The sequence below is a fragment of the Lynx rufus genome, unplaced genomic scaffold (assembly GCF_022079265.1).
Source record: "Lynx rufus isolate CCGP_SWC_20201006 ecotype Redwood Valley unplaced genomic scaffold, mLynRuf1.p SCAF_1, whole genome shotgun sequence".
Classification (NCBI taxonomy): domain Eukaryota; kingdom Metazoa; phylum Chordata; class Mammalia; order Carnivora; family Felidae; genus Lynx; species Lynx rufus.
Genome location: NW_025814823.1, coordinates 181,792,026 through 181,805,774, shown reverse-complemented (window position 1 = coordinate 181,805,774; position 13,749 = coordinate 181,792,026). Strand labels below are relative to the sequence as shown.

At 35.5% G+C, this 13,749-nt stretch overlaps 1 protein-coding gene across 2 annotated transcripts in view; it reads left to right on the top strand.

Moving 5' to 3' along the window:
- The first annotated feature begins 12,499 nt into the window (after positions 1-12,499).
- Positions 12,500-13,749, top strand: part of TENM2 (teneurin transmembrane protein 2) — a 943,516-nt gene continuing 942,266 nt past the window's right edge. For both annotated transcript variants that reach the window (XM_047073159.1, XM_047073150.1), the window contains exon 1: positions 12,500-12,725. In XM_047073159.1, coding sequence (XP_046929115.1) covers positions 12,500-12,725 — 226 coding nt within the window. The remainder of the gene's footprint in view (positions 12,726-13,749) is intronic.

Sequence of the window (13,749 nt, the reverse complement as noted above, 5' to 3'; positions counted from 1 at the left end):
ACTTGCATTTCTCTAATGTCTAATGATGATGAACACCTTTTATGTGTTTATTTATCATTTGTCCTATTTGGTGAAATGTTGCTTCTTGTCTTTTGCCTATTTTCTAATTGGATTGTCTGGATTTTTTACAGTTCAGTTTTGAGAAATACATACGTATTCTCAATACTTAACCACTTACCAGTTTTATGATTTGTATGTAGGTTCTCTTAGTCTGTAGATTGTCTTTTAATACTCTTAACAGGATCTTTTTCAGAGCAAGTGTTTCATTTTGATAAAGTTCAATTTATTAATTTTTCATTTCATAGATAATGCATTTGGTGTCAAGTCTAAAGATTTCCTCCTTTCTACTTCCAAAGTTTTATAGTTTTTTTCTAAGCCTTTCCTAAGAGTTTTATGCTTTATATCTAAGTAACTAGATCCATTTTGAGTTTTTATTAATTGATTAATTAATTTATTTATTTTTAGAGAGCAAGTGAGGGAGGGGCAGAGGGAGAAGAAGTGAGAGAATTTCAAACAGGCTCCACGCCCAGCATGCAGCTTGACATGGGCTGGATCATGACCTGAGTGGATCATGACCTGAGTCAGACACTTAACAGAGTGAGCCACCCAGGTGCCCCTTTGAGTTAATCTTTGTTGAAAGTAGGAAAATAAGTCAAGGCTCTTTTGTTTGTTTGTTTTTGGATTTGCTTATTGATGTCCGACTATTTCAGCACCATTTATTGAAAACGTTATCTTATGTCTGTTGAATTGCTTTTGCATTTAAAAAAAAGAATCAGTTGAGTGTATTATTGGTGGGTCTGTATCAAGGTTCTCTATGGTGTTCTCTTTAATTTATGTGCTTGTCCCTCTGCCAGTGTCGCACAGGATTGATTACTGTAGCTATGGAAGTTTTAAAATTGGGTAGACTGATTCCTCCTACTTTCTTCTTATTAAAAAAAAAAAACAAAAAAACAAAAAACAAAACTTTTAGTCATTCTAGTTCTTCTTCCTTTCTATATAAACTTTAGAATAATCTTGTCTCTATCTACAAAAATTTTTTCTGGGAGTTGATAGGAATTACATTCAGTTTGTATGTCAATTTGGGGAAAATTGTTTTTTTTGTTTTTTTTTTTTTTACTATGTTGATTCTTCCAATCCATAAACATAATACGTTTGTCCATTTATTTAGATCTTTAATTTCTTTCATCACTGTTGTGCTGTTTTCACCCTTTAATTTCTATATATGTGTTGTTAGACTTACATCTAAGGATTTCTCTCTTTTTTAAAAAAAGATGGTAAATAGTATCATATTTTACATTCTGGTACCCGTGTGTTCATTGCTAGTAAACTGAAATGCAATTGATTTTTTTTTGTATGTTTATCTTATATCCTATTATCTCACTGAATTAATTTATTTTAGGACTTTTCTTAGGATTTTCTGCATAGGTAACCGTGCCATCTATAAACAGGGACAGTTATATACCTTCTGTCTGCTCTATATGCCTTTTATTTCTCTTTCCTATGTTATTGCACTGGCTAGAAGTTCCAGCATTATTTTGAATACGTGATAAGAGCAGACATTCTTTCCTTGTTCTCGTTCCTAGGGGAAAGACTTTAGTTTTTCACCATTAAGTGTAACATTATCTGTAGGTTTTTTGTTGTTAACTCTGTCAACTTGAAGAAGTTTTTCTATTCCTGTTTTTCTGAGAGTTTTTATCATTAGTAGATATGGATTTTTGCCCTATGCTTTTTCTACGTTAACTGATATTATTGTGTGATTTTTCTTCTTTAGCCTGTTTATATGGTGGATTGCATTTATTGTTTTAAAATACTGAGCCATCCTTGCATCCCCAGAATAAACCCTGTTTTGTTATGGTATATATATATATTATATATATACACACACACATATATCTATATATACCATATATACCATATATATATATACCATATATATATATATACACACCATATATACCATATATATATATATGTACACACACATAATATACCATATAATTAAATATCTTTACTAGTTACAAGGTTATTCAAATGATGTATTTCATATTTTATGAAATACGTTTATACGGTGGATTGCATTTATTGTTTTTAAAATACTGAGCCATCCTTGCATCCCCAGAATAAACCCTGTTTTTTTATGGTGTATATATTATACCATGTATATATATATATATATATATATATATATATATATATATATATACACACACACACACACACACACACACACATAATATACATACAATTAAATATCTTTACTAGTTATAAGGTTATTCAAATGATGTATTTCATATTGGGTGAGTTGGGATACTTAGTTATTTGAGGAGTTGGTCCATTTCATCTTAGTTGTGAAATTAATTTTTGTAGATTTCTTTGTGGTATTCTTTAAGAATCTTGTTCATGTCATCAGGGTCTCCAGTGATCTCCCGTTTCATTCCTGATATTGGTAATTTGTGTCTTCTTTGTCAGTCTTGCAAGAAGTTTGCCAATTTTATTGATTTCTTCAATGATCAAACCTGTTTCATTGCTTTTCTGTATTGTTTTTGTGTTTTCAATTCCATTGAATGTGGCTTTTTATTATCTCCTCATTTTGGGTCTATTTTTTTCTTCTTTAGATTCTTGACATGGAAGCTTAGATTATTGATTTGAGGATTTCCTTGTTTTCCAGTGGATGTGTTTAGTTCTGTAATTTCCCTCTCAGCGCTGCTTGTGCAGTTTCTCACAAGTTTTGATATGTTATATTTTCATTTTCCTCCACTTTAATGTATGTTTTGATCTCACTTGAGATCCTTCTTTCACCCATGAATTATTTAGGAAAGTGTTTTTTAGCTTTCAAGTGTTTGGAGATTTTCTTCTTTTTATTATTGATTCAGGTTCGATTGCATTATGCTAAGAGAACATACTCTGTATGATTTCAATTCTTTTAAAATTTTTAATTTTTGTTTATGGCCCAGGCTGTGTTCTCTCTTGATACATATTCCAGAGACACTTAAAAGGATATATACTCTGCTGTTATTGAGAGGAATATTCCATAAATGTTGAGTAGACCCTGTTGATTGATAATGTTTTGGGGGATTTTTCTTTTTTTAATTTTATTTTAATTTTTTAATTTACATCCAAGTTAGTTAGCATATAGTGTAACAATGACTTTAGGAGTAGATTCTTTTATGCCCATCCCCCCTCCCACAATCCCTCTAATAACCCTCTGCTTGTTCTCCCTATTTAAGTCTCTTATGTTTTGTTCCCCTCCCTGTTTTTATATTATTTTTGCTTCCCTCCCCTTGTGCTGATCTGTGCTGTGTCTTAAAGTCTTCATATGAGTGAGGTCATATAATATTTGTCTTTCTCTGACTAATTTCGCTTAGGATAATACCCTCTAGTTCTATCCACATAGTTGCAACTGGCAAGATTTCATTCTTTTTGGTTGCCGAGTAATACTCCATTGTGTATATACCACATCTTCTTTATCCATTCATCCATCGATGGACATTTGGGCTCTTTCCATACTTTGGTATTATTAATAGTGCTGCTATAAACATTGGGGTGCATGTGCCCCTTTGAAACAGCATACCTCGGGGCGCCTGGGTGGCGCAGTCGGTTAAGCGTCCGACTTCAGCCAGGTCACGATCTCGCGGTCCGTGAGTTTGAGCCCCGCGTCAGGCTCTGGGCTGATGGCTCAGAGCCTGGAGCCTGTTTCCGATTCTGTGTCTCCCTCTCTCTCTGCCCCTCCCCCGTTCATGCTCTGTCTCTCTCTGTCCCCAAAAAATAAATAAACGTTGAAAAAAAAAATTTTGAAACAGCATACCTCTATCCCTTGGATAAATACCTAGTAGTGCAATTGCTGGGTCGTAGGGTAGTTCTGTTTTTAATTTTTTCAGGAACCTCCATACTGTTTTCCAGAGTGGCTGCACCAGTTTGCATTCCCACCAGCAGTGCAAAAGAGATCCTCTTTCTCTACATCCTTGCCAACATCTTTCGTTGCCCGAGTTGTTAATGGTAGCCATTCTGACAGGTGTAAGGTGGTATCTCATTGTGGTTTTGATTTGTATTTCCCTGATAATGAGTGATGTTGAACATTTTTTCATGTGTCAGTTGGCCATCTGGATGTCTTCTTTGGAGAGGTGTCTATTTATGTCTTTTGCCCATTTCTTCACTGGATTATTTGTTTTTTGGGTGTTGAGTTTGATAAGTTCTTTATAGATTTTGGATACCTACCCTTTATCTGATATGTCGTTTTCAAATATCTTCTTCCATTCCATTGGTTGCCTTTTAGTTTTGCTGATTGTATCCTTCGCTGTGCAGAAGCTTTTTATTTCCATGTGGTCCCAGTAGTTCATTTTTGCTTTTGTTTCCCTTGCCTCTGGAGACGTGTTGAGTAAGAAGTTGCTGCAGCCAAGATCAAAGAGATTTTTGCCTGCTTTCTCCTCAAGGATTCTGATGGCTTGCTGTCTTACATTTATGTGTTTCACCCATCCATTTTGAGTTTATTTTTGTGTATGATGTAAGAAAGTGATCCAGGTTCATTTTTCTGCATGTTGCTGTCCAGTTTTCCCAGCACCACTTGCTGAAGAGACTGTCTTTATTCCTTTGGATATTCTTTCCTGCTTTGTCAAAGATTAGTTGGCCATACGTTTGTGGGTCCATTTCTGGGTTCTCCATTCTGTTCCATTTATCTGAGTGTCTTTTTTTGTGCCATGGGGAATTCTTCTGTCTCCTTCTTGATTTTCTGTCTAGTTGCTTTATCCATCAGTGGGACTCCAATGTTGAAATCTCCAACTGTAATTGTGTATTCATTTATTTTTTTTTTCAGTTCTATCATGTTTTACTTCACATATTTTACAATTCGGTTTTTGGTACATACCTATTTAGAGTTGCTGTTTCTTCCTGGAGGATTTATCCTTTCATCATTACATAATTTTGTTTTCTGTCTCCGCTAATTTTCCTTTCTGTAAAGTCTGGTTTAAATAATATTAATATAAACCCTCTTGTTTCCTTTAATTTTTGTATTGTGTATCTTTGCTGTAGTTTTTCTTTCAACATGCCTACACCATTATATTTAAAGTGACCTTGTTGACAGCATAGAGTTAGGTCGTATTTTTTTAATTTAGTCTGCAGATCTCTGTCTCTTAATTTGTATATTTAGACTACTTACCATTTAATATAATTATTGCTATTTCATGAATAAGTGTGCCATTTTATGGTTTGTTTTCTATTTATTCTTTTGTTTTATTTTTTACTTCTCTCTTCTTCCTACTTTCCTGTGAGTATTGAATGTTTTTTAAAACTCCATATTGACTTACCTAAAGTGTTTTTGAGTACATCTCTTTGTATAACTTTTTTAGTTGTTACATTATACTTACATATTTTATCACAGTTAATGACCTTCATCATTTTACCAGTTTGAGTGAATTGTGGAAACCCTTCCTCCCTTTATGTCACTTTACTGTCCCCATTTATCATATAATTTCATAAATATGTTCTCTGTATGCACTTAGAACCCTATCATACAGTGTTATAATTTTTACTTTAACCTTCGAAAATAATTTGGAACACTCCAAAGTAGAAAATGTATAGGGTTTACTCATAATTTTGCTTACCATGTCTTTTTTTCCTTTCTGATTTCTCCTTTCATTATTTCTAAAATTTCTCTTTTCATTGTTTCCTTTCTGTTTTAGAGAACTGTTTATTCTTTTAGAATTAAGTCTGCTGGTGGTAAATTATCTTAATTTTTTTTAATGTTTCCAGGCATTTATTTTTTATTAAATATATTGTTAAATTGGTTTCCATACAATACCCATTGGTCGTATCAACAGGTGCCTTTCTCAATGCCCATTACCCACTTTCCCTTTCCCATACCCCCATCAACCCTCAGATTGTTCTTAGTATTTAAGAGTCTCTTATGGTTTGCCTCGCTCATTCTCTGTAACTTTTTTTTTTTCCCCACTTCCCCTCCCCCATGGTCTTCTGTTAAGTTTCTCAGGATCCACATGAGTGAAAACATATGGTATCTGTCTTTCTCCCCAGGCATTTAATTTAAAAAAAAAATCCATTCATTCATTTGAATTCCAGTGTAGTTAACATATAGTGTTAAATTCCTTTCAGGTGTGCAAGATAGTGATTCAACAATTACATATATTACTCAGTACTCTTCAAGATAAGGGTACTCTTAATCCCTTTGACCTATTTCACCCAATCCTACCACTTACCCTCTGGTAACCATCTGTTTTTTCTCTATAGTTAGGAATCTGTTTTTCAGTTTCTCTCTCTCTCCCTCTCTCTCTCTCTCTCTCTCTCTGTCTCCTTTGATCATTGTTTTGTTTCTAAAATTCCACATGTAAGTGAAATGCTGTGATATTTGTCTTTCTCTGACTAATTTCGCTTAGTATAATACCCTCTAGTTCCATCCACATAGTTGTGAATGGAAAGATTTCATTCTTGTTGTGGCTGAATAATATTCCATTATATATATATGTGTGTGTGTATGTGTGTGTGTGTGTGTGTATATATATATATATATATGTATACATACATACCTATATACCACATATTCTTTATACATTAATCTATCATTAGGTGCTTAGGTTGCTTCCATAATTTGGCTACTGTAGATAATGCTGAAATAAACATGGGGTGCATGTATCACTTTGAATTAGTGTTTTTGTGTTCTTTGGGTAAATATACAGTAGTGCGATTACTGGGGTAGTTCTATTTTTAATTTTTTGAAGAACTTTTATGCTGCTTTCTACAGTGGCTGCACCAGTTTGCATTCTCACCAACAGCGCATGAGTATTCCTTTTTCTCCACATTCTTGCCACACTTGTTTCTTATGTTTTTGATTTTAGCCATTCTGGTTGGTGTGAGATGATATCTCATTGTGGTTTTGATTTGCATTTCCCTGATGATGAGTGATGTTGAGCATTTTTCATTTGTGTTGGCTATCTATATGTCTTCTTTGGAGAAATGTCTGTTAATGTCTTCTTCCCATGTTTAATTGGATTGTTTGCTTTTTTGGTGTTGAGTTGTCTCTGTTTTTATATACTTTGGATACTAACCATTTGTCAAATATGTCAGTTGTAAATATCTTCTTTAATTCTGTAGGTTGTCTTTTAGTTTTGTTGATTGTTTCCTTTGCTGTATGGAAGCTTTTTATCTTGATCAGTCCAATATTTTATTTTTGCTTTTGTTTTCCTTGTTTTAGGAGACATATCTAGAAAGATGTTTTGGGGGCCAATGTCAGAAATTACTGCCTATGCTCTCTTCTAGGATATTTATGGCTTCACGTCTCATGTTTAGCTCCTTAATCCATTTTGAGTTTATTTTTGTATATGGGGTAAGAAAGTGGTCCAGTGTGTAGCTGTCTAGTTTTCTCAACACTGTTTGTTAAGAAAGAAACTGTCTTTTTCTCGTGCATATTCCTGCCTTATTTGTCAAAGTTTAATTTACCATGTAATTATGAGTTTATGTCTGGGTTTTCTATTATTTTCTATTGATCTGTGTGTCTATTTTTGATATTGATAAATTATCTTAGTTTTTTCTTTATTTGTGATGCCATGTTTTATCCTTCATTCTGGAAGGATATCTTTACTGGTTATAAGATTCTGGATTGAAACTTCCAATTTTTTCAGCATTTGAAAAACCTTGTTCTATTTCTTTCTCGTTTTCATGGTTTCTCATGAGAAAACCATTTTCATTCAAATTGCTATGCTCTGTAAGTTAATGTAATTTTTCTTTCACTGCTTTCAAAATTCTCTTTGTCTTAACTTTTCTGAAGTTTAACCATGATATGTCTTGATACGGATGCATTTGGATTTATTCTCTTTGGTGTTTGTTCAGCCTCTTGAATGTGTAGCTTTATGTCTTTTGCAAATTTGTGTGTATTTATCTGCTATTTCAGCACTTTCTCAGCCCTCTCTCTTTCTCCTTTCGTAATGAGACTCTGACATAAATATTAGGTCTACAGCTCCCTGAGGCTCTTTGCATTTTTTCCCTAGGCTATTTTTTAATCTGTGGTATAGTTTGAGTAATTTCCATTGTCCAATTTTCAAATTTCCTCATTCTTTCTTTTATCCCTCCATTCTGCTCTTGAACCCATCTACTGTATATATTTAGATAATTTAATAATAATAATAATTAATAATAATTCTAAGCAATTTAGAATTGTTTAGTTCTAAAAATTTCTTTTAGAGTCTTCTTTATATCTTCTATTCATTTCCTGAGACTTCTTGTCTTTTTTATGAGTCTCTATATATTTCATTTAAGTGTGTCTGTAATTGCTCACTGAAGAGTTTTATGATGGCTATTTTAAAATCTATGTCCAATAAGTCTGATGTCTTGTCATCTCAGTGTTGGCATCTATTGATTGCTTTTTCCTTCAGCTTAAGATCGTTTTAGTTCTTGGTATAATTTTTTTTTTCTTCTTTTTGTTGAAACCTACACATTTGGTGTTATCATGTTATGAGATTCTATGTCTCACTTAAGTTTTCTGTTTTTGTTGGTTTCCTGACACTGTTCTGTCAGAAGAGAGATCCCACCTCATTACTGCTAGATTGGAATAAAAGTCCAGGTTCCTCACTCAGTCTCTGCCAATACCCAAGGGCAGGGAGCTCCTTATTAGAAGCTGTTGGGTGGGGAGGCAGTGGAGGAGTTCTGGCTCCCACTGATACTACCCTTGGTGTTAGGGATAGGAGTGCCTCATTATTCCTTATTATTCCCACTGTTACCAATATCAAGTGACACTAACAACTACCAACAAGAGGCAGAAGGACTCATTACTGCTAGAGAAAGTGAAAGTCCTAACTCTCCACTAGGCCTCCTCCTATGCCACTCCAGCAGAGGAGAGTGGCATCTTACTACTCTCAGTGGGGATGGAAGGCCAAGCTCCCTAGGAGGAGAGGATGGCCTCATTATTTTTTGGAAGACATGAAAATCCTGGCTGCCTTCTTAGCTGTCTCTCTGAAAGCACTGTTTGAGATTAGGATGCTTCGTCACCTCAGCATTGTGGAAATCTAGGCTCTTCCTCTGGCTTTTGCTGGTGAAAGTGGGATTCAGACCACTGTGTTTGCCATGTTGTTTGGCTAGAGGCAAGTGGTTACTATCTCAACATTTTCTTTCTTGTTTGACTTTTATTTGTTAATCCTTTGGTGAGAGACAACCTGCTTTTGTTGGAGGTTTTGTTGTCTGTGCCTATTGATGTTTCTGGGTTGCCAGTATCTTTAGCTCCAAGTCTGGGATATACAGGGCAAAAAGAAATTTCAGGAACTTGCCACAGTATTCATGAGTTCTGAAGGCCCTAGTTGGTCTGCCTTCTCTTTTTCCTCTCATATTCTTCTTATATTTGTTTTATATATTATATCCAGGGGTTTTCAATGTACCTAGAGGGAAGAATAGATAAAATATGTTTATTACAACTTTCTGGAAGCAGAAATTTCTAGACTGCCCAAATTTTCATGATAAGCAGGAGATCCAAGTTTAGTATAAATTCTCCTGTTTTGTCTTTTTAAATCTTGAAAACTAACTTTTAAATAACAGGTAGGCTCAGGGCACATGGATGGCTCATTTGGTTAAATGTATGACTTCAGGTCATGATCTCACAGCTCAGGGGTTCAAGCCCCACATAAGACTCTGTGCTGAGAGATCAGAGCCTGGGATCTACTTCAGATTCTGTGTCTCCCTTTCTCTCTGCCTCTTTCTGCTCACACTCTGTCTCTGTCTCTGTCTCTGTCTCAAAAATAAACAAAAATTTTTTAAAAAAAATTAAATAACAGGCAGGCTGAGTGCAAAATGTCTGTTGGCCAACAGTCTGTGTATTCTGCTCAGTTCCTTAAGAAATTAACTTTCTCTCACTAAGATTTGCCATTTTTTACCTCATATGTAAATTTCTTTCATTTGTCCAGAGATGGCATTGCTCACAAACTTAACTATCAAGGGAATAGCCAAGAAAGAGGAATTTATCAGGAAAAGATCACTAGACAACCGAATGTCAAAATGTCCATCCACTGAAGTTCTTGTACATTATGAATAGATAATAAGCATTTAGGCTTCCACTTAGAACATGATTTTTTTTAATATATAAAATAAAATCACATAACCACATACAGAAAGTCAGCCCACTTTCCAAAACACAATACAAATTAGAGGAGATAGGATTTCCTGAGTCAGGAACACCAAAAATATTAAAAAGTAAAAAAAAAAAAAAATTACAGTGAAGCAGAAGAGAAATTATAAAATTTACTCAAAACAGCCAATTTCCCAAAGAAACACTGGCTCCACAGTGTTGGTAGGCACAGTCTTGTATACTTTTAATAGGTGCTGAGGGTCTTCTTTAATCTGTGTGCAGTTCAAGTATTGATATTTATAATGAGAACTTTGAATTTTAAGAATTCATATTATTATTGCCACCCTCTGTCTTATGCAAGTCTATAACTACTTAGCTAAGAAAAAAATAATTATTCAGAGGGGAAAAAAATAACTACTTCTTATAGAGCCCCTACCATGTGTTAGTATATTAGGAGGTTTACTACAGTTTTTATTTTAATTTTTATGGCAACTTTAGGAAACAGATTCTGTTATTTTCCATATTAACTGGTTGAGAAATTGAACTTAAAAGTTTATGAGTAATTTTATAAAAGCTCTGGCTAATCAGTCACCATGATAAGATTTTCATCCAATCAAGACTTCAGTGTTCATGCTCTTAACCAGTCTGTAATATGAATTCCAAAGTGTTGAGATCACATGTTTTAAACTAGGGGAGGTGATTTTTGGCATCTAGAAATTGCATTAATGTTAAGATACTTGGATTGGCTACATAGCAGCAAAAACTTCCATGCCAACATTGAGTATTTGTGTCCTTCAAGCAGGTCCTGGGGTCTTGATAGGTAACTCTCAAAGATGCTTCTCAGCTTCCTGGGTCAGGAACTATAGGCTCCAGGAAACTAAGGATTCACTCTCCTATGAGTGATTGTGGCAGCAACACCACTGTGCTTGGTGTTCAGAGCAGGTGTACTCTCTTTTTAATTGCCGATTTTCAAACAAAATTGTCCATGATAACAGGCAGTATTTGCTAAAGTATATAAATAATATAAAGTAGGAGCGTTTATGAGATCCAGAAGGGATTCTTACTGTATAAAGACAAGAGAAGGATAACTTGGCTTCTGCTGTCCTGGGACAAATTCCATGCACATTACTATGCATACAGGCTATTTCTTTGGTATAAATAGGCATCCCATTACAATGTGGTGAATAGCCAAAGAAGAGCAGAGGGTTCTAAGCTACAGATCTGTTCACCTAATATTTTCTAATGTATTGAAGAGGCAGTGAGCAACAGTAGCCTGGAGAAAAATCATTATGCTGGGTCTGGGTTGTATTTCCCATTTTAATTAAATTGTGTGTATGTCCATTCTGTCCAGGCCCTCGCCCTATGGTCCATGCTCTTTTGCATGGCCAATGAAATCAGTAAGAGCCTATCATTTGAAACTTGGAGGCATCTAAGCTATTTTGTCATATTTGCTAGGCAGAAGGCTAGTGTTTTATGAGGATGTTTGGCATACACTTTCAGGCTAAGGGTGTCAAGTGATAGACTGAAGGGCTCTCTGGTTGCCAGTTCATATGTTAAAGAGGTTCCTTCTCATCAGCTTATCTATTGCATTCAGTGCTCTTCCCCATTTTTCTTAGCAGCAGATATCCCAGCAATGAAGAGAACAGCATGTGCAGGTGTAGGTTGATGATCAGGTGGTGGTACCAGTTAGACTTCTTGTGAGCATGATCTCTGTTGGTAGGTGACTAAGGAAGGGAGGGACCGGGTATGTTTAAGCCACAGTTCTGCAAAGAAAAAAAACTGATTAGAATTTGCTGAAGGTTCATTAAAGAAATCAGAAGAGTATTGTTTGCCTGTGAAGAATGGCTTATGTTACTTTTTTTCAGACCCAACTAGGTAATTTCATATTAGTCAAATATGACTTGGTACCATCACAAAGCTTCAGTAGCATGTATTTATGCCTTATACACCTTTCTTTTACTTTTATTTATTTAATGTTGATATTTGCTTTACCCCAAACCCTCTCTAGCAAAAAGAGAATGTAATTAAAGATGGGTAAAATCAGTTCTGCTTTGAACTGCTTCATAGTAAAATCTTGCAGTAGTGACAGACTTATCATGTCATCTGTATTCACATAGGGAAATCAAAACATGAATTATTTCACTACTCTTTTTTTCTCAAAATGTATTAAACAGCAAAATAATTAACTTACTGTATCAAGTCATTCTATTTAGGCTGATTATTTCAATATATATTAAGCATTTGCAAAAAGAGATTGTGTGGTCTGACCACATTTCCTTTTTATGTTTTTATCTGAGTCAGAGCATGAGTCAAAACTGAAGGCAGCATTTCTTATAATCACAGTCTTGTTGTTTTCCTTTGATGTTTTTAGGTGGCCAAGTGAAAAGTACCAAAACTTTGGCCTCCCTTTTCTGAAAGCATCGGCTCTCTGTCAGATCCGGGATAATGGACGTAAAGGACAGGCGACATCGCTCTCTGACCAGGGGACGGTGTGGCAAAGAGTGCCGCTACACAAGTTCCTCCCTGGACAGCGAAGACTGCCGTGTGCCCACGCAAAAGTCCTATAGCTCCAGTGAGACTCTGAAGGCCTATGACCACGACAGCAGGATGCACTATGGAAACCGAGTCACAGACCTCGTTCACCGGGAGTCAGATGAGTTTCCAAGACAAGGTATGTAGAGCTGACCTCACTGAGTTGCTCTGAGCTGCCTTACATTTTTGACTTGTACAGTTGTGCGTCGATCACTGAGGTTGGTAAAAACCGAAGCACAGCCTGCTGGCATCATCTCCCCATTAGAGTTTAGTGTAAGAGAACAATTCTTTCATCGACCTGTATCAGAATCCTGTGGGAATTATAGAAGTGCCTTTTTTGTCCTGGACACTGTATCACTTGACAATTTGGTGGTTACTTTGGAGCCCCACAGTAGCAGGTTTTGATAGATGAAATAAGGTACAGCAAAGTCTGGGCTCCATAAGGAGTAGTCCTGAGTCCATTCTGAATCCCTGTCCTCAGGAACAGAAAATTAGCTGTGGTTTTTAAACTGTTTTTTTTTTTCCTTTCCCTTGAACCCGCCCCCATACAAACTTCCCAGAGTCCAAATTTCTACTGTTTTACACGTTGAGCTTCTCAGATTCTGTTTGAACAAATGGTAAATTGATTATAACATATTTGAACCTCCCCTATCCTGTGTAATATATAATTTCTTTCCACCTCATATGTGGTGTTGATCTTGAGTTATGCATTTGTCTTTCGGTGTTTCAGAGCATAGGTGAACTGATGTATGTTATTTAACCAATTCCACATATATAATTCTCCCTGCTACTTACACCAAATCTTATTTGTCTTACAGTATTTTGATTTCTTAAGGGAGGAGAATATTTTTCTCAAGTGCTAACAGTTGGCATTCTCTTCATATCCAATATCCATGAGGAAGTTTGTCATCACTTGTCAGGGGTTGCTGTAAATGTATGGATATATAGACTAAAGCATAAACAGTGCTGAGAGGCAGTATGGCTACGTTGACTCACTAGCTCCATGTCTTCTGCTTTGTGTACCAGCCTTGTCGTGTGTGATTTACATTAACAGCTTAGCAAAATCACAAGTGAATACACAAAAACACAGTGATAGAGCTGGGAAGGTTCACTTGACCAATACCAAGGGTGGAGGCCCTGCCTGCTAGATTATAGCATCATTG